Source organism: Kryptolebias marmoratus, linkage group LG5, assembly GCF_001649575.2.
Source record: "Kryptolebias marmoratus isolate JLee-2015 linkage group LG5, ASM164957v2, whole genome shotgun sequence".
NCBI classification, from domain to species: Eukaryota; Metazoa; Chordata; class Actinopteri; order Cyprinodontiformes; family Rivulidae; genus Kryptolebias; species Kryptolebias marmoratus.
In genome coordinates this window covers 18,823,701-18,851,684 of record NC_051434.1, presented here as the reverse complement: position 1 = coordinate 18,851,684, position 27,984 = coordinate 18,823,701, and the positions used below count along the sequence as shown (strand labels likewise).

At 41.5% G+C, this 27,984-nt stretch overlaps 2 protein-coding genes across 4 annotated transcripts in view; one reads left to right on the top strand and one right to left on the bottom strand.

The window, feature by feature from the left end:
- Nucleotides 1-211: 211 nt before the first annotated feature.
- Nucleotides 212-13,908, bottom strand: adck5 (aarF domain containing kinase 5). 3 transcript variants are annotated; one of them, XM_017420941.3, is made up of 15 exons: nt 13,025-13,900; nt 12,241-12,332; nt 12,019-12,168; nt 10,699-10,774; nt 8,476-8,676; nt 8,246-8,386; nt 8,050-8,163; nt 7,149-7,280; nt 6,979-7,062; nt 6,812-6,893; nt 5,843-5,921; nt 5,679-5,770; nt 5,343-5,595; nt 2,512-2,628; nt 212-995 (listed from the first exon to the last, which is right to left on the bottom strand). In XM_017420941.3, the coding sequence occupies exons 1-15, from the start codon at nt 13,046-13,048 to the stop codon at nt 893-895; spliced, it is 1,740 nt and encodes a 579-aa protein (XP_017276430.1). In that variant the 5' UTR covers nt 13,049-13,900; the 3' UTR covers nt 212-892. The 3 variants fall into 3 exon arrangements, with proteins under 3 accessions (XP_017276430.1, XP_017276429.1, XP_037831539.1); XM_017420940.3 differs by having other exon boundaries at nt 12,019-12,332; nt 13,025-13,908; XM_037975611.1 differs by lacking the exons at nt 12,241-12,332; nt 13,025-13,900 and having other exon boundaries at nt 8,476-8,671; nt 12,019-12,068.
- A 465-nt stretch (nt 13,909-14,373) lies between these two features.
- The window catches only part of ctdp1 (CTD (carboxy-terminal domain, RNA polymerase II, polypeptide A) phosphatase, subunit 1), a 79,113-nt gene continuing 65,502 nt past the window's right edge, over nt 14,374-27,984 (top strand). Inside the window, exons 1-8 of the mRNA XM_017421066.3 lie at nt 14,374-14,885; nt 16,093-16,176; nt 18,278-18,371; nt 19,938-20,066; nt 20,222-20,372; nt 22,548-22,638; nt 23,022-23,188; nt 26,035-27,057. Coding sequence (XP_017276555.1) covers nt 14,596-14,885; nt 16,093-16,176; nt 18,278-18,371; nt 19,938-20,066; nt 20,222-20,372; nt 22,548-22,638; nt 23,022-23,188; nt 26,035-27,057 — 2,029 coding nt within the window. The 5' untranslated portion in view covers nt 14,374-14,595. The remainder of the gene's footprint in view (nt 14,886-16,092; nt 16,177-18,277; nt 18,372-19,937; nt 20,067-20,221; nt 20,373-22,547; nt 22,639-23,021; nt 23,189-26,034; nt 27,058-27,984) is intronic.

The following is a 27,984-nucleotide window of genomic DNA, read 5'->3' as shown; positions in this document are numbered from 1 at the left end:
TCTCTGCTGGCCTGGGAACGCCTTGGAATCCTCCTGTGGACAGAGATGTCTGACCTTCCCTGCTCAAACCCAGACTCTGAAACAAACGATAGATGATGGATGGATGGAGAACATCAAACAGCTGATGCCGCCATTAGGAGCATAAAAGAGTCAAACATTCTTGAATGTGAGGATTGGCTGCAGTGCAGAACAAAACACAAAGACTGATAACTCCTTTTTTGTTTTTATTTGTCTAAAGTTTTTATACGCCCCCAACATCTTAAATTCCATGTCAATAAGGCAGAAGAGATCGTCTACGAACACAAAAATAAAAAGTATATTTTGTGGCTGTGTGCTCACTTCAAGTTCATTCTTTCACTTCATCTGTTGATTAGAAATTTCAAAAAGTATAGCTGTGTTGTTTCAACACAGAAACCATGAGAGTAAAGATTGTTTAATTGTAAAAATATTAGCCGAGTTCCTGTGTGAAGTCTTTGAGAAGCAGGGGGCACCAGTGAACATTTAAAGCTTTGACATATGAACCATTTTCCAACACATTTGGCTTCACATAGCTTCATCTGATGAGGTAGAACATTTTATTAACATGTTAAAAATAAAACATTTGGATTAGTGACTTGTTCCTTTAACCCCATAACGTCTGCATAGTGTACATAAAACAGCTCCAGCTTCTACATGTAGTCTGATGACACGGACAGCCAGGTTTCACTAGTTTTTATAAATACGAACAGGTAAAAAATGTCCTGAAAATGATCGACCATGAAATGTCCTGGTGGTCCCGACGCCGAGTGGGCCCGCCGAGCAGAACCAGCTGACCCCGGGGCGCTGAGCTGCGTTCGCTCGGGCTCGGACCTGGCTCCTCTTCCCGTTTCTTGGCAGCGCCACGTTCAGGGCACTACCTGAGGTACTCGTACAAGTCGGCGTCCAGCTTCAGCAGACCCAGGGTCTCCATCAGCTTCAGGAAGCTACGCGTCAGCGTCATGATGAGCATCTCTGATCTGCGGGAGGAGATTTCTGTTTAACGCCTCTGATGATATCAGTCTCACCGATACAAACTTTGACCCTAAGGAAGAAAAAGTGGCGACAGCGTGGATATAACGCATCTGAAAAGGAAAAAAAGGTGGTTCTTTTTGTTTATTATTATTCTTTTTTTCCTTTCTCTTTCTGAGATGTCACATTCAGAGGATGTGTTGTGAATGACTCCACTACTAACACATCACATTTTAGATCAATATCTGTAAATTTGAGTTGGTTGAGGCCATTTTAGTGTCAGCAAATGTTAATTAGCTGTGATGACCATCTTGAATTAACTCCAAAACTTAACCAATTGTATATATCTATCCAATAATTGCTTTCTGAAAGTTGCTGTAAAATCCATTAAGTGGTTCATGAGATATTTTGCTTATAGACAGTGTTGACGCTAACAGTAATGCTAAAGTTTCAAAGAAAGACCTTGCTCAATGGCTACCACGCTGCACAAGATCTGTTAAACTGACTGAGTTAAACCAAGTTGGCTGTGGCGGCCATCTTGAATCAGGTTGTCGCCAAGAAAATATTATTTGTAGACGTACAATTAATGATTATTTCCTGGAAATTTATTTAAAAGTTCTAATTTTTTGCTAAAAGACAGAAAAAGTTGACTCAAAATAGTTAATGGCAAATTTTGTGCAATGGGGAGCCATCTTGATTAGGTAAACTCCATAAAGTAATTAATTATAAATGTACATCCAATAAATATTTATAAGTTTGACTTATTTTACTGTAAGCTGTATAAATTCAAGGTACCCAAAACAGTGGATTCAGAAAGTATTCACTTTCTGATGCTGCAATGCTTTAAATTGACCAGTTTCTCATTAATCTACAATCAGTACCCCATAACAGCGAAATAAAAACAAAAAAGTTACACATTTTTGTAAGTTTATTAAAAATAACTCACTTAAATATTGCATTTTCATGAGTTGTTTACTCTTGTGGTGAAGCACCTTTGGCAGCAGTTCCAGCTTCAAGTTTTTCTGGGTTTGTTTCAACACTTATGGAACCGTCATATTTTAGGTATTTCTGTTACAATTCTGTTTTCCATGATGGGGTACTGATTGTAGATCAATTGGAGAAAAAAAAGGATTGAAATGATCGTAGCATCTGGTTGTAATATAACAAAATTACTAGAAGAAGCCACTGTTTGACCAAGATACTTCACATTTTGTCTCATCATCATGAATCTTGTGAACACCTTAAGACCTATTTACACGAAAAAATGTCTCAAAAAACACCTGAAATGCTTTATATTTTCATCAACACATAAATGTTGACAATAGAACAGCAACATTACCAAATGGTAAAAACTTTACTCTCCAAACTTGCAGACCTGAAATAAAAAACGTGATGTATTTTAACCAATTAGACACAAAGTACATGAGACCAAATGGAATCAAATCCAAGTAAATGTAAGCATTTCCTTTTACGGGGTCTCATGTGTGAACTTTCTCTGGTCTGAAGATGGGAAGAGACGTTCACCTTAAAGCCACTTCAAACTTCAGGCTCTCCCACGTTGTCCTCCACCAGCTGAAGATCCTCAGTCTGGGCAGCATCCCCGTCTTCTTTGCCTGGATCTTCCCCCAGCCGCGCACCGCACTTAGAGAAACAATATATACACACACACACACACATCACTCATCTGACAGAACTGGAAGTATTACGTTGTGTTCACCTTGTCCTGATGCATGCTTAATAATCCTGGTAGATAAATCGAACAAGGTTGAGTCGAGTCCTCCTCAGCTGCAAAGCAGGACCCGTCCAGAGGACTCGACTCGACTCGACTCAGTTCTGCTCGAACTGACAGCATGTCACCTCAAAGGCTCCTTTAGTTCAAAACGTGCCAAGAACACATATAATCCTTGACTGTTTAACACCTCAAATGTTTATTTTACTGGTGTCGAGTTAATGTATAAAAAGAAAGGATTTTTTTTTTTTGCTTTGCATTTACTGTTTTATTTTGAAATTGTACAGCCAGGCGTTGAAGTGACCAAAGATCAAGACCAACGTGCAACAAATCACCGTAATCCAAGCTGGATGTCTTAACAGGCATGAATTACTATCTAAAATTCACTAAAAACCGAACAGCAGAACGCCTTGGGTACTGAAGTGTATACGCTCTGTTTCACGCAGTAGGACACCTTGTTCCACATCATGTTTGTTGAAGACTAAAGTTCCCACTTCCTGATCTCTTCCTGTCACTCAGCAGCTTGAATAAATCATTAATTAACATTAATTAGCTGCTGCACAGAGTTTTATTTTTTTTAAATTTTCAGCTGTTTCCAATCTCGTCTTTCGAACTGCATCCTGTTAAAGGCAGATTGTTTTGGCGTTTTACTCCTCTCTTTTCCAGGCTGTCTCAGTTCGTTCCATCAGCTTTCAAGCTCTCGTTTGATTGTTCTTTTCTTCAGCGACATTGTAAAAATATCTGGAGCTTAGAAGATAAACCGACCACCACGATGACGTCGCATCTGGGACGTCATCGTGGTATTTTCTGGCCGGTTCGAACAATTAATTCCAACGCACTGAATTATATTGCACCGGTATTCATCCACTCACTGATGAATGGCTGAATGCTCGTAAATCTCAGCGACTGTGGACGTCACACATCAGGGGGTTCATGGAGAAAGGCGAAAACACCCAAGTGTTATTTTCAATATTCCTTTTTTTTTTTGTAATTGTGTATACATTTCTTTTTTTTTTTTTACAACATCAATATTTTATGATTTTTATTCAACTGATGTTGGCTTCGGAACACTTTTCAGTTCAGCTTTAAACCTAGCACCCAGTCAGTTTCACTCGAATCAACGCCTTCATTCATGTGACCAGAGTGGCCCATCAGTGAGTCAGGCTAAAAGGACCCTAATGAGCCTCTATTGTGAGGAGACTGAGTGTAATCTGTATGTGAATCCAGTTCACAGAACATCTCAGCTTTAAAAGCTCGAACTCCACACTCTCTGCTTTTTGAATTGAGAAAGCTCCTCGGGTGAGAAGTGAAACGTCTTCAGCTACAGAACAGAAGTCCAGTTATTTCTGTTTTTAACTTTTTTTGGATTTACCATGTCCTGGATGACTGAGAAGCTACACCAGCAACAATTAGCGAGATTAGATTATCTATAAAAAGCCTTTCTGTGTAGTTTTTATATTAAATTTATATTCATCCAGCGTAGTTGATCTCTCAAGGCAATTGAGCAAAGCTTGAACAGCAGAATGACTGTAGGAAGTGACAAATAAATCTGAAGATCAGCAGCAAAACAGTGAAAGGCCATGAGCTCACTGACAACGAGCCCCAAGGGGAGAAGATACTGTTCATTAACTACAGGAGTGATGGGAACGCCGAGTACTGAATGACTGAAGGCGTTTTCTGAAGAAACTGAAACTGAGCTGTTCGAGCTAAAAACAGAACACGAGCTATAAGGAGAAAAAAGCTATCGAAAAGCCAGGAAAAGCAAAATGCTAGGGAAAAAAAAGGTCAAAGTAGCAAAACATTATCTTAAAATGTAAAAGTAGCTATCTAAAAAGAGAAAAACACTAACTAAAAGTATCAAAACATTAGCCAAATGTAACAAAACACTAGCTAAAGGGAGCAAAAAACATAAATGTAGCAATATGCTATATTCAAGCTAAAACTAGCAAAATATTAGCCAAAAATAGCAAATGCTGGCTAAATGGAGCAAAACACCAACTAAAAGTAGCAAAACATTAGCCAAATGTAACAAAACACTAGCTAAAAGTAGTAAAACAATAGCTTGTGTTTTATTAAATGATAAAAGTGGCAAAACATGACCCAAAGTTATCAAAATACTAGCTAAAAGTAACAAAACATCATCCAAAAGTAGCAAAATTCTATATTAAAAAAGGTAAAGGTAGCAAAACATAAGCCAAAAGTAGCTGAAGGATAGCTCAAATATTAAAATGCTACCTAAAAGGTAAAATTAGAAGTTTACTGACGCAGATTTCTAAAAGATTGTTTTTGAAGGAATCAAAGAGCTCTCAGTGTATGTCTGTGTGGAAAATGTTTGTAAAATAAATTCAATATTCTGATAAATATAAAAGTTACCAAAGGTGAACATCATAGCTTAAATGTAATCTTTCGATGCAAGTAGGAAAGCAGCAGAAGTAGAAGTCCTTGTTTTAAGGTGCAGAGGTGACTCCTAACCTTGTTTCCTGAACACCACGAGACAAAGTGTTCTTGCTTTAAGGCTGAAGTATCAGGAAAATGAGTAACAAGCTGTAAGAATCCTGATTCAGCAGTTTGCACCGAGAATACGTTGGCCCTTACTGACGCCCCACACCGTGTCAGCTGCACTAACCTCTTGGCCATGACACAGTAGCGGTCCACTGGCGCTCCCAGAGTGATGTTGATGCTTCGGACCGTGTTGATGTTCCGGAAGACCAGCAGCATGGGTCGGGGCATGGACTTCAGCACCTGCATGATGCTTCCGAAGCGTTCCATGGCCATTTCGCGCATGTAGGCCGTCTCCTCTCGGCTCAGGATGTTGGACAGACCCACCGTCCGCATGTTGATGGGGCGCTGCAGCAGCATCTCGCAGAACAGGAAGTACTCTGCAGCGGAAATCAAGAGAAACAGCTTGGTAGGTCACGTGTATTTTTAATAAGCAACGATATTCTCATGTACGCCTCTTCACCTTCGACTCCCAGGGCACTGGAGTATTTCTTCATCGCCATGTCGTCCCTCAGGACAATAGCCCGCCACAGTTTACACAGAGCCTCTCTGTCACTAAGGTCAAAGGTCAGTTAGCGCTGCGAACAACAATTGGGCATCAATGAAGGAGCCCGATCCAGCCCTTACCGTTCAGTCAGGTATTCGTACAAGCCGTGGTCCAGCAGCACCAACTCGGCCTTGTTGTCTGGACCTCGTCTCACCAAAACTGCAACGCAACGTGTGGAGGAGAGAACGTCACGCTTTATATTTCCAAATATCTCCAGCTTTGGTTTTTTTGCTTTTTAAAGGAGTCATCAAAAATTTAAAGCTCATAAATAAACAGTCATGAACAAGCTGTACGCCGATGTCCCCCGCGGCTGAGGGTCTTGAATAGTGAATGTTTTTAGTTTTCGAAGTGAGAGCTTTTCTGGCCTGGAACTGAACAGGACATACAAATACACACTCTTTAGTGTTAATACTGTTTGATTCCAAGAAGTAAAGCATCAACTGAGACACTCTGATGGTGTTTAGCTGCACAGACATGTTCGACTGAAACTAAGTTCAAAGACGGTTTTCCACAAGGGATGAAGTCTTCCGTTACATCTTTGCTGATAAAGATTTGGAGGGAGAGTATATTTACCTTATTGTGGTGATAATTGTAGAGAAATTTTATCTGCCAGAGCCAGAGTGTGACCATTTTGGTTTTTGACGTAGCAACCCAATTTTCAATCGCAACCTCACTCGTACCCAGACGCAGCCACACACCAAAATGGAAGTCGGTACGTTGCTTAATTTTTCCAAGTTATCCAGCTCACATGATCAGACGGATGGTATTTCCAAGTCCCCCTCTTCGCGTTGCGACGGGGGACAACGAATCCTTGTGAAATAATTTTAAACCGATTGAGTGGCGACAACTGAGTCACAGATTGAACCATCCAATCAGAAGGAAGATGATGCTATTGCATTTTCATTGCCCACCGCCAAAAAATGAAGGTGGGTAATCATGTATGGAAGTAATCATTGGATGTGCATCTACAGCTAAGAAACTGGTTTCTTATCGACACAAATGTTCAGAAAGCCCTTCCTCCTTCTGACTGTCGCACATTTTCTACCAACCGTTTCCAGGGTGAGGATCCGCGTGGATGAAACCAGTGTAGAAAATCTGCTCCGCGAACGTTTGGATGAGTTTATCTGCGGCCTGAGAAGCAAACACGAGCGTTCAGACGACATTCGCTCAATAGCTCTTCATCTAAAGCGTCGCCGGCGCAGACTGAGCGGCTTACATCTTTCAGACTTAATCCTTGTCGCCGGATTTCGTCCACGTTGTTGATTTTGCAGCCGTTGCAAAACTCTGCCGTCAGCACCCTCTGTGTCAGAGGAGAGAGGAGGGAGGAGGTTCAGGCTCAGGTGCCAGTCAGGTGGAGTCCTCCTCCGCGACGGGGAAGGGCCTCACCTTACTCGTTTGCTCCCAGAAGACTTTGGGTACGACAACGAAATGAAAGTGCTTCAGCTCCTCCGCGCACCTCTCGGCGTTCCTGGCCTCATTCTCAAAGTCCAGCTCTTGAGCCAGGGTGCCCTTCAGGTCCTACAGACGGTGGAGAAAGACGGAAACATCAGCTGGAGAGTTTATGCCCGAGAGCCGAATGACTTTAAAACAATCAGAACAAAACCGAAAATTAGCAAAACAAAACCTGAAACCCAGCAAAACCGTACATACCTGCTGAACTTAGGAAAACGGTAGCTAAAATTAGCAAATCAGTAGCAAAACGGTAAAGCCAGCTAAACAGTAGCTAAAAAATAAAGCCAGCAAACAGTGGTTGAATGCTAAAATGAACAAAACAGTAACTAAAAGCTGAACCGGCAAACATTAGCTAAAATTAGTAAAACAGTATGTAAATCTAGGATCATTACAGCAGCAGCTAAAAGCTAAAATGATCTAAACTATAACAAAAAAAGACATCAAATAAGAAAATAGCAGTTATGAGCTAAAACTAGAAAAACAGATGCTAAAGGTTAAACCAGCAAAACAGTAGCTAAAAGCTAAAACCAGCAAACACTAGCTAAAATTAGCAAAACAGTAGGTAAAAGTTTAAATTTCCAGAATAGTTAAAACTAGTAAAACCAAAGCGAGTATGATGAAGTGGATCAGAGCGTTTTTTTCATTGTAAATAAAGTTAAATAATTTAAAAAGAATGAAAGATACAAAAATAAAACATGGCTGTAATGAGCTGAATGTTTTAATAAATGAACGGCTAAAATACCTGAAAGTTTGTTTAAGTAGTTAACAGTCCCAAAAAACATACAGAAGAAACTATAAACAGTAAGTCAACTAAGAATTTCAGCTATTTCTTGACCTTAAGAACCCATCGAAATCCAAAAGTAGGGTGCATGAATTCGATGATATCCAGAAGGATCTCCAGTGTTCTGATGTCTCCATCGAACCGATCCCTCAGGTCAATGTACTGAACCTGTGGGGGCCAGAGCACGCTCCGGTTAGGACAGCAGGGTTCAAAACGGAAACTAAACGATGACCTCACAGCTGCCGTTCACCTTCACAGCCACGGGAGTCCCATCCGGCAGCTCCGCCTTGTGAACCTGAGCCAAGCTGGCCGCAGCGATGGGCTCGTAGTCGAACGTTTTGAAGATCTGCTCGGGGCTTTTGTCGAAGTCCTCTAGAAAGAGCGCGTCCACCTGTTGGCGACAACCAGACGAGTGTTAAGTTTCATCCTGTCCTCCTCTCGCTGCACACCGTGTGCTTTGTTTGTGCTGCAGCCTCTCACCTCCTTGTACCTCCTGTCCAAGGCCTTGTCCTCCAGCACTTGCAGCGTGTGGATGTACTCGGGCGGCAGCAGGTGGTTGAAGGAACACAGACCCTGGCCCAGTTTGATGTATATTCCTCCATTCCTCACGGCTCCATCCACCATGCGCTCTGCTGCCCTCTGGTGGCAGGAAGACATCTCCTTCAGGTAGGATGGGCTGTTCTAGCAGGGGGGAGTACAAAACAAACTAGAAACACTTCTGAAGGAATACTGAAGGGTACCAATTGGTTGGAAATCCAACATAGAGCAACTTTCTTCTGTAAAACATACTTCTGTACTGATCAAAGCTGACAAAAAGGCAGACATTGTGATGTATGAACTGTGTAAGAAGTGTTAAAGCTGCCACCAATGGCTCATTTGGCTCGCCGTGCTAACCACACACCTGTGTCTGTCACTCCCTGACAACACTCTTAATAAGACAGGCAGACAAAAACATCAAGCCGAAAGTAAGCCTCAAACAGTCGCTGTGTGAAATTCAAATTGGAAAACTCCCCGCAGGGCAGAACCATCTGGGCATCCATTTTTATGTGTTGACAGCGTTTTAAGTAAGTTAAAAAGACCTTTCACTTCCTGTTTTAAAGGGAAGGTTCTGTCCTCAGGTGAAATTGAAGGTAATGAGAGTTTGAGTGTGCACTCCCTCTGGATCTTGAGGGACACCATCCTGCAGGTTTTCCTTGTTTCTCTGCTCCAACACACCTGATTTGAATCAATGGGTGATTAACAGGCTTCTGCAGAACATGAAGAGGTGATTTAACCTCTGAATCAGGTGTGTTGGAGCAGGGAAACAAGGAACACATGCAGGATAGTGGCCCTCGAGGACCAGGGTTGCCTACCCCTGCTCTAGACTCTGAGATATTTGACCAAAAAAAAAACAAAACAAAACAAAAGTTTTATAGCAGTGAGAGACACTGGGTGAAAAAGGACAAAAAATGTCTCCATTTTGATCTATCATCTATAAGAAGTCCAGAGTTAGCCAGAATAAAAAATGTGGACCATTTAGACCGCTCAAAAGCTATAGTGGTATACCATCACACCAAGCTGAGCATTCCCTGGTAAAGTCTTGTGCAAATAAAGAAACGAACACTAAAGACATCGACATGCCGGTTCAGTCGTGTAAAGTCCAGTTTTCTCTGACCTGTTTGAACAAGTTAACACTGTGAAGCAACCCTGCGCTGTAAAGATCCAAATTGGGCTGGGTTTTATGGCTTGTTTCACCAGAGTTCCATTGTTGTGTATGGACAAACTGCTCAAAGTTTTTGTGTGAATTTCTGTCAACACCATCTGACGTACTGCTACCGACAATCAGAGCCGATTGAGCCACATGTTTTCATGTCATATTTTTTAAATAGGGTTCCTTGAGAGATGTAATAAATTGGAAATCTTGATGGAAATGAAGAATAATGATTGAATAGTAATAAAGGTACATTAATATATGTGACCCATGCTGCAGAAGGAGCAAAGGCTGCAGTGCAAGATAAGAGAAAAATATTCATTTTCGCCGTAATTGAGATTAAAATGAGCCCATGAAGACACCATTTAGTGATCCTGGTAACTTAAACAGCATAAAATCTTCCTAATTTTAATTCAAATCTAAGTTTTCCTAACAGGTATGGCTTCAGAAAAAAATCCTTTGTTTTATAATTTCCTTTGAAACTGACCGTTTTTCTCTGCCAGTTGCCGTGGCGCCAGGAAATCCCTTCGTATAATGTTTGGCGACATTGTTAAAGCTTGGGCATTCCCATATAGAAATAAAGTGCTGGAATTCCTGATGAAATTCCTCCAGGTCCAATAAAAATCAGAGTTTTCAAACCAGCACATTTTGACATTTTGAAGTTTTTGAGATGAAGAAGTTGGAAAAACAAACAAACAAAACAAAACAACTCACTGTGGAAAGATTCCACAATGATGGGCCACAGTTTAGACACTGACACACTTAATGAGCTCTCAGCTTTTATCAAGACTGTACCTCTGAAAAGTTAACAAATGTTTAAACGCTGATTCCTGACTACATTTGGGTGAAGTAAAAAAAGCAGCTATCGTTACGTCAAAGATAGACAAAGATTTATTTTAAGTAGTTACATTTTAATTAAATAGAAGATTCAGTAAATCTATGTTACACTCCCTCGTTTTCCCACCGAACAGTGCGCCAGCCCGAACCTCCCAGGACACGCTCTGGCTCCTTACCTCATCCACTCCACGCAGAGCCACTTTGGTGGTCCACCAGTAATTCACAGAGATGAACACGCCCACAGACAGAGACCTGGAGACACACAGACCAGGCGCTCACTGGGACTTCGACAGGACTTCACTGTAAATGTGTGACTGAGAGTCACTGAGACAAACGGCGGCAGGATTTCTTTATAAATGGTCCGATCACGTTTGGTGAGGTGCACTGCGCAGATACTCCCCAAACTCCATTTAACAAAATATATGCACATAAACCATATTCTGACTCCTCACCATGACAGTGTTGGATAAAAACTGTTGAAAGACAGAAGAATATTTTAGAGAAAACCTAAAAACTGTATCAAAATGCCAATTTTTAACTCTTGATTTATCAAAAACGAGGTCAAAGGGGCAAGCACGAGTTACACTTTGTTTCTACATTTTTGTCTTTATTAAATAAAAAAAAACAACTTTTGAAATGCGTCATCTGTTGTTGTTCCTTTGAGGTTGCATTTGGCTAATTTTATGACACCCCCACCCCCCGAATGTTGCGCTGAAGTAGAAAACTTACAGAAAGGTTGACGAATGAACGCAAACAATCTAAACGCCAACATGTTGTCGCGCAAACGGGTGCACACAAAAGTTATTTAAGAACTCAGGTGTTCATTGTTATAGATTTAGAAAAAGATCAAAAAGTTAGCTGGTACAGAGACATGAGTGACTCGCAAAAACCGTGGGAGCCCTCAGATCACAAATGCATGTGTAGTCTCTAATTTACAATAGGTGTATTTTCACTTATCTATGTAATATCAACAGAACATATAGTCAGTTGCTGACTGCAATTTTCCAGCTCCTACTTTAGATTGAATAAGGATTACATAACAGATCATCAAAATATGCAATTTATTACAATCTCTTTGAACAGCAATGCTGTTTAAGTGCAATATTTACTTGGATTTCTTCTAATTATTGTTGTCCGTATGTTATTTCATACTTTTATGCCAACCGGTGCACTGCAACATAACATGCAACGGGCCTATATCCTGATACCTGAACTGAAAGAAGCACGTTGCAAGGTGCATTTGGTAAATGAAATAAAAAGCTCATGGATGTTTTCATAGACATTGTGTGCAAAATGCTGCCATTACACACTGCTTTCTCGTTTTCCCCAAAATGCTAACTAAAGATGGGGCTTGATACGCTCGTACAGCCCCTGTAATCAAGCAGGTTTCTTTGTGTTTGCGCGAAGAAGATCTGCATCAAATGACTTGTTTCACACAATGACATCATAGTAAGCAGATGTTGAAACTACTGGGGCAGATAAAAACGTAAACAAACCTGAAAAAGCGACCAAATCCTTCGATCACGATCCTCATCTTCCTCCTCTGTCGATGGTCGGACACAGCATACTGGACACCCGCTGCCACGGGAACAATGACAGAGATTCCAACGATTGTCTTCCATACCAGCCCTCGACGTTTACTCTCTCTGAGAGGAGTTAAAAACAGGATAATTTCACCAAGAAACCAACTTTGTGCTGTTACAACTTCTGTTCGGTACCTGATTGAGCTGAAGGGTCTGGCTGTTCGGCGAGACAAGCCGTGATGGGAAGCCCTCCATAGTAGAGCCAGGTGATGATTGCATAACCTTAACTAAGGGAGACAAGAGAACCGAGAAGTTCCATCATAACCGAAGGCAAAACCCAATCCCCGGCTATCTAACTTTTTAATCAGACATCTGTGTTAATCTACTGGGCCTGGAACAGAGCGAACTCTGCCCTCTGAGGAGTCGTAACCGACCTAGCATCTCGTCTCACACGCTGGCTGTACGATTTCAGGTGTGTGTGGGTGTGTTTTTGCACTGGGAAGGATGGCAGGGGAGTCCCATCAAGGCCAGGGCTGTGCTGTTTTTGTACGCTGTCTGCATGTGAGGGACAAAATGTCTCCACTGCAGACAAATTGATATTCAGATAAGAGAGGTGACAATGACCTGAGAGCTGACATCACATGGGTTTTTCTGACACTCACAGCTTGAGGGGCCACAGAATGAACAACAAAGACTGGTCAGGAGAGACGTACAGAGTAGTAAAGTGCAGATAATTTGTTCAAAAATCCTGTTTACTGTACCTATCATGTGTCAAACTGAGATGCAACTACATACATTCTTCATACAGCTTTACCATTTTGAAAACTACATAAAAAATTAGCTGATATATTATCACATAACATTGAGTTTACTGGATAATAGCAGTAGCTAAAAAAGCTAGCTGTTAGTCAGTAGGTAATTTCAGTGAATACCTTTGTCAAAACAAGCTAAATATAATTTTAAAATATTATTTCTTTACCATTCTAGAAGTCTCCCCTGTCATGATTCCCCGGGATGATAAAACTACCCTCCTCGGTGGTGAATTAAAGTCAAAAGGGTCGCCTACAGCCTGCAAGCACCTACTTCTGCTACTACTAGCATGATTACTTCAGTTTAACCAAAGCGTACACAGGAAGGTGAGATGTAGCACTCCCACGTACTTCCGCCTTCGCCTGGTTGTTTAAAAAAAAAACGACGCTCGGCGCCTTCACTGAACGCATTTTCAGAAAAAAAATACCTTCCTACAATATGAAACTTTCTTCTTTGAGAGTAGTTAAATGTTTAGTTTTTATGCGTTTCGAAATATGTAAAATAAGATTGGTTATTCCAAACGACGCAAGGACAAAAATCCTATCGGTGAGTGGATATCCGGGCAACGCAGGCAGGGTAGTTTCCTCTCGATAACCAACTCTTTGGTGGGAGGTTTGAAAATTTTCATAACGTGAAGAGGGCATGCCCTTGTTTTTTAAAATATTCATATTTTCCTTTTTTTCTGCTTTGCAGTTTGTACGGTAAAATGCTCACATTCACGCAGAGCAACAAAAAAAAAGTAGAAAGTGAGATTTCACCTGCTTGTTAAGAGTAGTTAGAACGTGCTTTGTTTCTGAGCGCTTCAGACTAATGGGGAATACTATTATGACTCACGTGTATTTTTAAGAATACACTTAGGAGTTAAACTTTTACTTTTCACCTGCTGAGGACACCCAGAAGTGTCTACACTGCCTCAAATTTGGGAAGAAAAAGGAGGAGAAGAGCACTAAAGTTAATGTGGAATTATTTTTGAAAGCCAGTCATGTAACCCACATTTTGAAAACGCATCAACTAAGCATGCCACTTGTTATTATTATTATTATTATTGTTATTATTATTATTATTATTATTATCATCGGCGCTTTTATTTTGAAACGTGTGCAGTTCATCTTGCCCGCTCGTTACTGGTGTTGTGCAGAAAAAAGCAACCCAACCACAAAAAGCTCTTCCGTTATATAGAAAGCGCATCAAGTTCATTTTAATGTACTAATATAATCAGAAGTGACAAAATATCTTGCTTTCAGTAAACATGGAACTCGGATATCTAAAATTATGTTATTTTGGTGGCATTTTTATGGCAAAATGGCGGATATGAGCATATACACATACATAAATATTAACAAATTGTAGAGAACTGTATCTCTAAAATAGCCTAAAAAGATGAGTCAGGTGGTCGCTTTTGACTTTCACTTAATTTATCAGTAAAAAATAATGCCCCGAAACGCGTTTTACCGTGTCGGAGGCTCATTGACGGCAGGGGTACACTTTTCGACACAACACCGGATGCTTTGCGACCTGTGTCGCTGCAATGTTGCGCTTTCCTGTTTACGGGCGGGAAGAGCGAACGAAGCTGGAGCCCCAGCATTTAAATCACCAGGACATTCGTTTTAATTTTGCTCCAGGACACGTGGTTTGCACGTCTTATTGATACGCTGGAAATCAGGAGGTGAGGCGGAATCGTTGCTGGTGGACAACTGGTGAAAACTAGATAAGTTTTTGGGGGGAGTCGGTGCAGGACAGATGGAGGATACTCCTGCTGATTCTGGTGGCGGCGGTGCGGCTGCGGAGGGCCCCGCGGTGCAGGTGTCGGATATGTGCTTGCCGACAGGGGCTCTTCCTCTCCGGCTCCTGGAGTGGAAAGTCAAACCCGGCTCTCTCGTTAACGTGGACTCCATGCTGGCTTTGGGTGCTCCCGTAGCTCAGGAGAAGGGGACGGAGGCTGTCAGGTTGCCCGAGAGGAAGGTGAAATCGGATCGTGCTGGAGTAGTGAAGGAGCTAGGCTGTCAGGTTGGACAAATCATTCCTCCTGGGTGAGTCCCTCTGTTTGCTAGCTTTAATGAGCATTAAAATGTACCCTTCCTGGAAAAAATACAGCCTGAGTTTGGACAACACCCTCAGTTCCACGTCAGTTAGCAAATAAGCTAACAATGCTAACTTACTTTAGCCTGCTTACTAGCAAGTATCAAGTCCGCCCAAATAAACAAACAACCGTTTCAACCGAGCCCTTCAAAATAAAAGCAGACGCTACTAAACGAACTGTTGTCAGGCGTTGTTTTTAGTAATTAACGGGAAATTATAATTGAAAGCAAATCGAAATAAAACAGTGTGCGATTCCTCGACTCGTCACTTTTCTATATGTACGATAATGCTTTTCAAAGGAAGCGTTTTCCGCTTTTATTTTGAAGACAACCCCGTCCATATGTGGTTGTGTTGTTTGACTTGACGCAAAGCAAAAATATATATATATAAATATACAAACGAGTGACTTAAATAAGATTTGTGCAGTAAATGTTAAGGATTTGGACAGCTAAACACTGAAATTATTCGCCCACCATTTTGATATTTAACTTATACAGTTCCGACACAAAACTTGACTGATGGGCTTTACTGTCACACCTGTGAGAAAGATAAGGCTCGTGCTACCTTCAGGTACTCTGTAACTCCTACTTTAAAAACTTCAAACTTGAAAACATGTACTGCTCTGCTGTTATGACCAGAAATAATAAAGCTGGGCAGCAGAGGAGAAGGAAGAGGTTTGTTTGGAAGTAACAACAAAGATAAAGCAAAACACTGAAAACCATTAGACAACTATATAGTCTGAAAGGTGCTGTTTACAATTTATAGCAGTTTTGTTATGTGTTACTTTTGACCAGTGATCAATAAAATCATGCTTAATAGGAACTTACTTAGTTCCAGTTCTATAAAATATTTGTTTACATTTAGCTAAAGCCACAGAAATTGTAGCCACTTAATTCTAATTGCATAGCAAAGACAGTGCATGTTTAATAGAGCTCCATTTATTTGTGTAAATACAGCAGGCAACTCACATCTATGTGGGGTTTAGGTGCCTGAAATAGATGCTGCATAATATTATTCATGAATACGTCTTGACTGTTCATATTGCAAATGTGAACGTTGCAATGACACCACTGTAAAAAAAAAAAAAAAAAATCCCAAAACAAACTTGGAGTTTATTTCTTGAGGTTTCAGCCTTTTTCCTGTTTTCTCTTTTTCCAGGAGCGTCATTGTCAAAATCGAAGAATGCAGCCATCCCATTGTCATGAAGGGTTTGTGCGCCGAGTGCGGCCAGGACCTGACTCAGTAAGGACATGCAGACCTTTCCTGTTTTTGTGCCCAATAACGAATGCCTCGGTTTAGTTGCCGTGGGACGCAACATGCACTCACGTGTTGATGTCTCACCCTACACTTAAAAGATGGTTAAAAAAATGTATATATTGGGCTTCATGCATCACAGAAGAAACATGAGTAAATGTCCTCATGTTGATGTTGCCCTGATATTAACACTGACACTGTCAGACTAGTAGTATTTTGCAACAGGTTGTGTTTTAAGTGATACCATCAGGTGGCACCAGAGATCATACTTTAAAGCGCAGCTCTCTTTAGAAGACCCCTAGTTAACAGTCAGAGCGAAAACTAAACCCTGAGGTCAAATGAGCTGTCTGCAGAGCTCAGATGCAGGATTGTTGTAAGGTGAAGGTCTGTAACGCAGCCATCACAACATTTACAGACCATGCAGCGTGACTTTATTCTCTGGTGTTCAGCATTTGTATTCCTCACATGCAAGCACAACATTTACCTTTTAATGAGAACGGGTAAGGAGAAACCGCGCCGTATCAGGATATATTCAAAGCGATCTGGTCTTCACCAGGTCCTAACATTCAAACCTAACCTCAAGTGTAGAAAAACACAATGGATGCCATTGTGTCATTATTTATTCAAAACGAGCCGAAGTAGAAAAGTTGCGTGCGGAAGTCCGCTCTTGCTGCTTTTGTTGGCTTTAAGAGGGAAAACTAGCAGCCGGGAGCTGCGAATCAGATGCACTCGATTAACTGATCATCAGCAAATATGACCATCTCTTTAAAAGCAGGAGCTTTGGCAGTGCAGTTTGTGGCTTTGAGCATACAGGTGCGTGTTAACACAAATGCCAAAAAGGAAGGATGTCCGCCATGGCTTTAGAGAAGCAGCTGTTGCTGCTCATCAGTCTGGGAAGGGTTGTTAAAGAGGTCACTGTGCTCTTGCTCTTGCAGAAGTCTTTTGTAGCTTTCCCCATGATCTGTACCTGTGGATAAATACTCCCATCTCTGCAGAACAGATGCCCGTCAGGAGTGTCTTTAGTTGCTTCTCTGGTTAAGAACCTTCCTCGCTCGGTTTGTGACTTCTGGTGGATGACCCTCTTCTGGCAGGTTTGCTGTTATGGCGTTTTTTTCCCCCCGTTTTTTATTAATAATTGATTAAATGGTTGTCTGCACAGTTGGTGGGCAGTGTTGCCTTGTAACAAGAAGACCCTTGGTTTGTCGTCCAGCCAGGGGGAGCTCTGTGCTCCGAGTTGGCATGTTCTCCATGCACATGTGGGAGTTTTCTTTAGGTTGTCTGCTTTTTGCCCCCCCCCCAAAAAAAAAAACGTGCAGATCAGGTGAATTAGTGACTCTAAATTGGCCCTAGGTATGAGCCGGATTGCTTGTTTGTTTAACTAATCACAGTATGTGGCTACGTGCGCTATTCTTTCACCACTTTTCAGATTTATATGTTTATAATGGTTTAATTCGCGTTTTAAATAACTGAGTCTGGATTGGTGGATGGATTAGTGACCTCAGCCCAATGTCAGATCCAAGAATGATGTCGGTATCAGAGTCTGACACGGATATTGGATCAAATAAGTCCAAATCTTTTTTAATGATTTCATAACAAGTGAGTAGCTTCAGCCTATAGTCTTAATGTTCCACGGGGGCTTTATTTTTGGGCTTAAATATAATGAAAGTTTTCTAACAGCTTTCAGCAGCCTGACTATTTTCAAATGTTCTGCTATTATTTGGAAAATAAAGGAAACATAAAGCTGAAGGTCCTGTAGTTTCAGTTTCAATTGAACATTAGTACCAATATTTTAGAAATATTGAAAAAAAATGTTTGTTTGTTTTTTCTCCGTGTTGCCTGAAAGAGACGTGTAGGGACTTCTTTCTTTTGTGGTTACACTGTAGGACAAAATCGTTGTTCCAGCATGTTCTTTAATGACTTCAGAATGAATCCGAGTGAGCTCAGAAACACAGACTGAACTTCAAGGTCGAGCTCACGAATCTGCACGACCGTGATGGATCCCTTCAGTCACAATATACTCAAGGACTTGAGAGATGTAGAAAAAGGCATTACTCCCACTCCACTGTTTTCTTTTTTTTTCCCAACTCAGGCTCCAGGGGACAAATGGGAACCAGCAAGCTCCCATCTCCACAGCAACAGTCTCCATGGTGCACAGTGTCCCTGAACTGATGGTCAGCTCCGAGGTGAGTCACACCATGAAGATACCTGGAAAATCTCACTTACGTTTATTCCAGTGTTTGTGCGCGTGTGCGTTCACCCTCTCTACCACATGTGGTCTATTTGAACATTGTTTATTCAAATGGAATAATGTATAGAGTTGCAGAAATTACAGTATTTAGAAAAAAACAGCACTTTTAAAATGGAGATTGAATTTCACTGTGGGGTTTGTGGGAAACAGTTGACATAACTTCAGAGTTTCCTTTAGTTTTTGTTCTTGCAATGTTGATATATCACTCACATTACAAGATCTGAAACAATATTATTTAACTAGAACATTTCTGTGGACATTTTAATGTCTGTCAATGCAGCTACTGCCTGAAACTCCAACATACATCAGCTTTCTACTTTCAGCTTGCGTTTTTATCAAATTAAACCCAAAATTACTATCGGGCTTTATTAAGCTGACAAAACATCAATGTTTTGATGTATAAACTGCATCAGAAATGTAAAAAGGACCAGTTATTGTTAAACTTCCTGAACCGTAAGTGGCAGAAGCCTCCGTTAGTTCTTTATGTCTACAGTGTGTTTATGTAGGAGATACAACAAGTTAAAGACCCTTCACTTCCAGCTTGGAAGAGAACTCTCTGAGCTCAGATACAGTAAAAGTGTAAGGGAGCTTGGGTATGCACTTTGTGCAATCTGGGGATATTTGAGACAAAACTACAAGCCCTGCAGCAGTGAGAGACGCACTGTGTGAAAGAAGGCAAAAAATACCTACACTTTGTTGCAGAAACTGTATAAGAAGTGTAAAGATTTTGGAAATAAGAGTGAGTTTTCAAAGGTTTTTGGAGGTTTAGATGGCTCAGAAGTCACACCAACTTGACCACTTTGTGGTAAAGTCATCATGCTAAATAGTAATAAGGTTTATTGCTTTGACACTCTTATTAATGTTCAGCTAACATATGAAGAACTTGAAGCACTCAGAGAGCTCAACCGTCTTCCAAGGTCACAGCGTGATTAAAAACAAATTGTGCGATCCGGATGCCCCGGCCCATTCAGAAATCCCACTAAGGTGGCCAGAAGGTGTCTTAAGTTCTTGCCTGAGTGGTCTTGTGAAAAAGCCTAGAACAGGGGTCTCCAATCCTGGTCCTGGAGGGCCACTATCCTGCTTTTTTTTTTAGGGTGTTTCTCTGCTTTGACACCTGATTTGAATGACTTCTGCATAAGTTGAAGACCTTCTCAAGAGCAGGGAAATATCTAAAAATGCAGGATGGTGGCCCTCCAGGACCAGGGTTGGGGACCCCTGGCCTAGCGTGTGCTGTGACGTACAGTATGGGGCACCATGCACCAAGCTGACCACATGTCTGTTATCAGCAGGACGAAGCTTGCTGCCTGGAGCTCTCTACTTATATCAGCCCAGACCTGTTGCAGACATCTGAAATAGTTCTTGTCAAAGGTTTTGTTTCACTCCTCAAAATAATTAGCATGATTAACTACAAAAACTAGAAAAGGGAAAAGGTTATTACAGAAAATGTTAGTTGCTCTGACTTTGTCATGTGACTTCCATTTATTTGCATTCTTTCGCACAGCAAGCAAAACAGCTGGCCAGAGAAGACCAGCAGAGACTCCACCGGAACAAAAAGTTGGTCCTCATGGTGGATTTGGACCAGACGCTAATCCACACCACGGAGCAGCACTGCCAGCGCATGTCCAATAAGGTAGTATGCACTCGAATCTGGAGTGTTTTTGTTTTACCGCTCACCAAACACAATTTAATTTGAAACCTTTGACATCAGTTTACAATAAACCGCTCTGTCTCAATCTGTGCTTTGTCTCCTTGTGTTTCGGTTACCGCTCACGTTGTTTCTTCCAGGGCATTTTTCACTTCCAGCTCGGGCGTGGAGAGCCTATGCTCCACACACGGCTTCGCCCACATTGCAAGGAATTCCTGGAGAAAATCGCCAAACTCTACGAGTTGCACGTCTTCACGTTCGGGAGCCGCCTGTATGCACACACCATCGCTGGTAATGGACTCATGGGAACCTTTTTAACATCCAAGGAATAATTACTGTGAAGTTTACTCATTTTAATATTTTTATAAGACTTGCATCCTTTTAAGCATTTTAAAATTTAATATCTTATCAGGATGTGACTCTAAACTTGTATTTTCTGTTTGTGTCCAGAAGAGGGCAGTGTCTCCTCTGTGTTACAGTTAACATTGGCTTCAGACCCCCTTCACTTTTTCAACTTTTATGTTACAGCCTAATGCTGCAGTCCCTTTATTTTTGCCACAGTAATCCACTTTCAGTACCCCATAATAACGAGAGGAAAAAACCTATTTTTATACACTGTTGTAAATGTATTTAAAGTAGAAAAAATCTGAAATGTCGCATTTATGTAAGTATTTAGACACTTAGTCTTGAGTTGAAACACCTTTGGCAGCAGTTTCAGCCTAGAGACTTTGCACACTGAGATTGGGGGATTTTATGCCAATTTTCTTTGCAAATCCTCTCAAGCTCGATCTGGACCTTTGGTAGAGGTATTTTTAGGTCTCTCCAGAAATGTCTGACAAGACATTGGCTGGGTCACTCTAGGACAATCCCGTAGTTGTCTCTAAGCCACTCCTGTTTTGTCTTTTCTGTGTGTTTTGGGTCATTATCATGTTGGAAGGTCTGGCTGAGGTCCTAAGTGCTGTGGAACAGGCTTTCATTAAGGATATCTCTGTAGTTTGCTCCATTCAGCTTTCCCTTAACCCTGACCAGTCTCCCAGTCCCTGCTGCTGAAAAATACACCAAAGCATGATGCTCTCACCACCATGCTTTACTGTGGTGTTGGGCAGGTGATGAGTGCTGCCTGGTTTCCTCCAAACACAGGCTGTATTCACATCCGATAGTCCAGTGGACTCGGTTTGATTTGTTGGAACATTTGTTCCATTTTCAGCTGCTGCGGTTCTCATTCACGCTGCACTGAGTCAATCCAGCCAAACCCTTAGAGCAACCTGTTCCCCCCCTCGCCTGTGGTGGCGCTGCACCAAGAACTACTGAAGAAAACGACATGAAAACCTCCGAAGAAGACACTGAGTGCAACTTCCTTCTTCTGGGAAAGGAAACAAAAATGGAGTGGCATCAAATTTACCTGTTTTAGCCTGACCGCGAGCCATTTCTCCTGCTAGGGGTAGAAACGCTCATGTGTTTTGGTTGTATTTACCCAGAAGGCCCTGTGCTGTAGTCCGCTTCCTGCTTTAGGAGCGGTCTGCGGTCCGCTTGCGTTCACATATGCATTCGAACCGCGCCAGAGTTCACTTCAACCGAACTGAGACCGAGGTTCTTTTAGGCGGACCAGAGTTTCAATTGCTGAAACTCTGGTCTGAGTTTCAATTGTTGTTGCAAAAGATCTAAATAGTTATGAATTATTTCTCCTTACTTTGTTATTATGGGATATAATGTGTATATTATTGAGAGAGAAAAAACAACTTTGTAGCATCCTGCTGCAACCTAAAAGAATTACAGAAAGTGAAAGAGGTCTGAACACTTTCTGAAGCCACTGTTTGTTGTTTGTAAAGTGCTGAACATGTTATTGGTTGTAACTATCTTAAAATCCTTATTAAAGCCATGAAGTCTTTTTGTATTAACATTTTGGCTGGTTATTTGTCAGGGTTTCCTGTCGACCTCTGGCAGTATTTCAGCCCTGCTTTCCTTCACAACATAAACATTTCACCACGTTATGACTCAGGATTTGCCTATGTGGCGGTATAGGCCGCATGTTTATTATTGGTATTTATGCTGCCATCTTTCATCATGGCATAAATAATAAGGACAGCCCCAGTCCAGTGCTGTTCCACCTCCGTGTGATGAATGTTTAATGCGTTTGGAATTGGATTTTACTACTGACCTCATTGCAGAGAGTTCAGCTTGTTTTTGGAGCAGTTATTGTCTGGGTTGTTGCAACTTCTCCAAAGGCGGTGTCTGTTTGCGGTAGAGCTCTCTTCATGGTCCTATTACAAACTGCAGTTTTTTTTTAACTCTGTAGGAAAGACAGGGAGTGTTAGAAGAATTGCTTTAGAAAGACAATGAAAAAGGTGATAATCACATCTTCAAAGAGCCGTTTTAATAGTTAAATAGTCTGTGCCAGGATACAGTTAGATAAGATGCCACAGCTGGATTAGAAATGAAATATTCATCTTTGTTCTTTCCTTTTAGGCTTTTTGGATCCTGAAAAGAAGCTTTTCTCTCACCGAATCCTTTCCAGAGATGAATGCATCGATCCGTTCTCCAAGACGGGGAATCTTAGGTGAGAACTGGACTGACTCTGCTGAAGACGATGATTCGTCTGTGATCTTTGCTCGTACCTGGCATCTGTCTGGACCTTTCTGGACTCTGTTTTGTGCTACAGCAAAGCAGGATAATTTCAGTTCTGCTTCATTTAGGTTGTTTTAGGTTCTGAAATTGTTTCATGCTGCGATCTATCTCTTCAGCAGCAGCAAACCCATAGAAATAGTTTCCTACTACGATTGTTGTTAATTTTCTGCAGATCAGCACAAATGCTTTTCTTTCTCAGAGTCTTTGTCCAAAATGAGTGTCTGTCATTTTCTGTCAGCATAGCATCTTCACAGAGAAGAAACGGCATGTCTCAGTGTTTTACAGGTGTTTTGCGTGTGATTTTCCCACAAACAGGAATCTTTTCCCCTGCGGGGATTCGATGGTCTGTATCATCGACGACCGGGAGGATGTGTGGAAGTTTGCACCAAACCTCATCACTGTGAAGAAATACAACTACTTCCAGGGCACCGGAGACATCAATGCTCCAGCAGGCTCACAGGAGGCTCAGATGGCCCGGAAAGGTACCGCCCACCTCTCACATCTCTACAAATTGGCGTTGTCGGACACGAACAGAATGCTGGACAGTTCACACAAAGACGAGCCTTCCTAAAAACGACAAAACAAAAACAAACATTACCAAAGATTTGTCATTTTGAGAAACACTTTAACTTCCTGAGTCCCAATATTTTATTTGGTGTGCATTTTTAATTTCCCCTAGCTACGTATGTGGGATTAGTTGAACCTATAGGCATAAAACCCCCAAATTGTTTTGAGCTATTGGTAAATGAAAACTTTAATTAATAATAATAAAAAATGACAAAAGCAAGGGTGCCTGAATAAGGGTAACAGGCATGCCTCCTGACACTTCTAGCTGGCACACATCACAACTATTGCCTTCTACTTGAATTTACAAGCTTTTTACTATTTTAGAGGGGACATCTTTGAAAGACTGAAATAGATTTGGTTAAATTCAGATTCCAATTGTTCATTTCTTTCCCACGCATGACACAACTATGTTGAAGATTTGAACAAGCGTTTCTTGAAAGCTGCTATAATCTTTTAAATACTCATGAAATATCAGGTGGCATTTGAAGTCACTTGACTGAAAATTAGAATATTATTGTGTGTGTTTGGCCACTATAAGCCTTTATGTAAGAATGTACAGAATCAAAATCTCTTGTGGGCCATTAGCGGGAACGAAAAATTGTGATGTTGAGGCAGAAAAATCAATGTGTTCTGTCGCAAGTTTCTGTGGGATTTCATACAGCAATTCAGTTCAATTTGTTCAGTGTGCAGCACTAGTTCACAACAAAAAGTTATCTCAGGACACCTAACAAAGAGAAACTCAACATTTCTCTTTGAGCCAGCACTTTTCCACAGTTTAATTTGCTGCGGTTCTTTTCTGTGAACTGATACACAGTGAACTGCTCGAGCGTGCGCTGCCTCCTCAGATTAGTTTGCCTCCCCGTCTCGTCCGTTCAGCCCAGTGGTTCCAAACTGTACAGTACTATAAGCAAGCAAACCTTTTATTTTTGTTTTTTTTTTAGCCCGAGTTGTCGACAGGTTATCTCCTTACATATTTCATGCTCAAACAGAGTCACTAACGGTGGAGTGACTCGGTGTACCCTGAGGAATCTGACGTGCCTCAGAGGAATATTCTGCTCTAAGAAGTGTTTGCCAACAGGGATAAAGTTAGACCAGCACTTACTCAGCTGAAATCTGTGCAGTACTCCATATACGTATAACATGGTGAAACCTTTGGAAGGTTATGACTTGGAGGCTTTTAAATGCAGGGAAACAGTCCCTGAATGCATTATCGTTACTTAGTACATAATGAAACGAGGCATTACCATCAGAGCTAATTAGAGATGGTGGTTCCACAGAAGGTGGGGTGCTCCCACTGGGTTAGGGGGAGAGTATTTGCCTCAATTGGAGGAGTTAAAGTATCTAGAAGCCTTCTTCACATGTGATGCCAGGCTGGAGCGGGAGATGGACCAATCGATTGGAGGCTGAGCCGTAGTATTGAGGGTGTTGCTTTGGTCTGTCATGACAAAAAAAAGAGCTGAGCAAAAACACAAAACTCTCAATTTAGTGGTCTAACTGTGCTCCATTTATGGTCATGAGATATGAATCCTGCCCAATAGGATTAGATCCTGATACAAGCAGCTGAAATGAGCTTCCTCTGTAGGGCGGCCAGGCTCGGCCTTGGAGATGGAGTGAGGGGTTTCACCAGCCAGAGGAAGCTCAGAGTAAAGCTGCTGCTCCTCCACATCCAAAGATGAGGTGGTTTGGGCATCTGGTCAGAATGTCCCCCTCTCTGTAGGTTCTCCAGCCATATCCCACATAGAGGAGACCCTGGAGCAGACCCAAAACCTGCTGAAGTTATTCTATACCCTCTTTGGCCTGAGAACGCATTAGGTTGCCCCATAATGAGCTGGGTAGAGAGATGTCCCTTCTGGATCTCATGACTCCACGATCCAACCGTGGATAAGTCATAAGTGTAATAAAATCAATGGATGGTTCCAAAAAACTTACAATTATACAATACAGATACAATAGATACTGAATGAAACTTTTGTTGCTCCATGTATTGGGTGGTGGATATATGGCTTTATAGATAAACAAATTCTTTTTGTAATCGCTTAGGTGTTGCAGAAAAAAGTCATGGGAAACTAAATTTCTTACTGAGTGGTGGTGGGAATCTTCAGTCACTTCACAAATTGATTTGATTACAATTCGGAGGGCTGTGACAGTTATATAACAATTATGGATGCATTTTGATTATCTTGAAACTTAATTTACATAAAGTGACACTGATTGATACATTTTCACGCCTAATAAAGAGCGCACAATAACATGCCATTAAAGTCTATGATTCACAGACTGACGACCAACGATTAGCATAGATGCTAACTTAACATTGCAAATGTTATGGAAAAGCTAAGGCAATTAGCGTTGCGTTTATCACTGAAAATTTATACACTAATCAAATGGTTCAGAGTTTAGAGACACATTCTTCAGGATTCAGCAAAGAAAAACTGAAAAGGATGTGAAGATGTGCAGCTTTACTGCAACATATTTCTACTACATGAAACTATGATAACTCTACTTGAACAAACGGCACCGTGCAGCAACTACTCCGCTGACTCTCTTAAAGTGGCAGCACAGATTACCGTTAACAGAATCGATTTTTGACATTTGAAAATCGATTCACAATCTTCCATGTCTATGATGTGATGCATCTAAAAATAGATTTTCCCCCTCTGAGTTTGTTTATCAGTAGCAGATCATCTTATAGTCCTGTCTCTTGAGTTTGTCGTGTCTACCTTTTAAATGTGATGGGATCCCTGTGTCTCGTTTTCTGCAGGAGGCCCTTTAAGTCGACCACCAGAGAGCACAGAACAAGTGGGTGCTGATGAGCACAATAACGGTCTCAGGAAAAAAGCAAAGGACTGCAGTGTTTCAGGAAAAGAAGAGCCCGTAATACCTCAGTCTTCTCAGGTAGAACCAGCAAGTGAAAGGACACAGAGTGACACAGAACAAAGACATGGGTCAGAAACTGGTCAGAAAGGGTCAGAGTCTGAGGTGGAATCAAAAGAAACTCAGGTGGGTGACGAAACAAATATTACGGAAGATAATGGTAACCGGACGGAAGCGGCACAGGAAGGATCAAACTCTTCCGTGCCTAGCCGTGAGTGCAATAACTTAGATTTTGACCTTTCTAGTGACAGTGACAGTGACTCTATTGGAGGAAAGCCTCCCTCATCAGACAGTGGTAGTGAAGGCAGATCTTTCCAGACGAAGGAATCTGGAGTGGGAAAAGAAGGACAAGAACCCATGGATGTGGATGGGACAAAAGAAAGGGACAGTAAAGTTTCTTGTGAAGTAGAGAATAGTTTTGTGTCAGAACCTTCAGGTGTTGTCCTCTCTGACCCCGAGCTCGGAAATGGATGCTTGGACAGGAGAGAACCAGAAACTGAGTCCCAGAATAGTGAACAATCTGGAGTCACTGTGGGTGAAGAGCTGCTCGATCAGAGCATGGAAGACGAGGAGGAGGAAGACGAAGCCGATAACGACCAGGACGATCACCTGATATACCTGGAGGAAGTGCTGGAAAGGATCCACACTGAGTACTTTGCCCGCTATGAGACCTACCTGAGGAAGGACGCCTCTGAAATGCCGGACATTCGTAGGATTGTTCCCGAGCTGAAGAGCAAGACACTGGAGGGCACAACGGTAATGTTCAGTGGTCTTTACCCAACGAACTACCCCATGGAGAGGACTCGGGAGTACTACCACGCCAAAGCACTGGGGGCCAAGATTGGCAAGAATCTGATTTTAAACCCGCAAGACCCGAGTCGGACAACCCATCTCATCGCAGCAAGAGCAGGTATGTAGACATGCATGCATGATGTAAACCAACTCTACAACAGTAGTGTACATTGTTGTCAGATTGTTTATGTATTTATTTTTATTTTAAGGAGCTATATCAAGAATCCTTGTCAGATTTTTCATGTTTTTAGTTACTTTTAAAATAAAAACAAACGTCAACTATTTGCTATCAGCTGTATTTCTGGTAATGGTACATTTGCTGCAGTAGCAGGACTTTTTTGTTCCTTTAACCAGTCACTTAAAGAAATAGTTTGGCCATATCAAAATGGGTTTCTGTGTCAAAGTGACCAATAGTATCTTACCTGCTGTAATTAGCTTTTTGAATGACCTCAGTTTGGAGAAATCAACTTTATGTCTGATGGGATTAATGAGCTACGGCTAGTCCGAACAACAATAATCTCCAAATGATTATAGTGGTTCATATGAATGCTGTTTTCTAAACTTTGCATTGCAGTCATTTATCAATTTCCGATGACACGGTTATTTTCATGGAACCCTGTTTTTTTTTATGTGTGCATGTGTGTGGATCTAGAGCTAAAAATAGAGAGAGAGCACTTACACACAGGTGTAAAATCATGTCAGCTACATGAAATAAACAAAATGAAAGCTGAACAAGGCAGTGGAGAGAAAGAAGTCAGCAGGGAAGCTGAAGTTATGAGAATGCGTTTATTGGACAGATGGATTGTCAACATTGTAAAATTAGCACTTGGAGCTATAACCTGATACAGTGCATCTCTCCTCTTGTGAATATTGTCCCTATTTAAATATATTTAAAAAAAAAAATTCCCTTCTCACCCTCCGCGGGTGGTCTTTGTTTCATCCTCTGAGCTCGGGTCCTCTACCAGAGGCCTGGGAGCTTGAGGGTTCTGCGCAGTATCTTGGCTGTGCCTAGAACTGCACATTTCTGGACTGAGATGTCTGATGT

Bases quoted from the DNA above. Each gene is read 5' to 3' on its own strand.
- adck5 (XM_017420940.3), bottom strand. From the start codon at position 13,048: ATGACAGGGGAGACTTCTAGAATG. The intron at 7,281-8,049 runs GTCAAGAAATAG...CACCGTCTGTAG, and splicing joins GATTTCGATGGGTTCTTAAG to GACCTGAAGGGCACCCTGGC. The intron at 5,596-5,678 runs GTGAAGAGGCGT...TTTCCGCTGCAG, and splicing joins CAGTGCCCTGGGAGTCGAAG to AGTACTTCCTGTTCTGCGAG.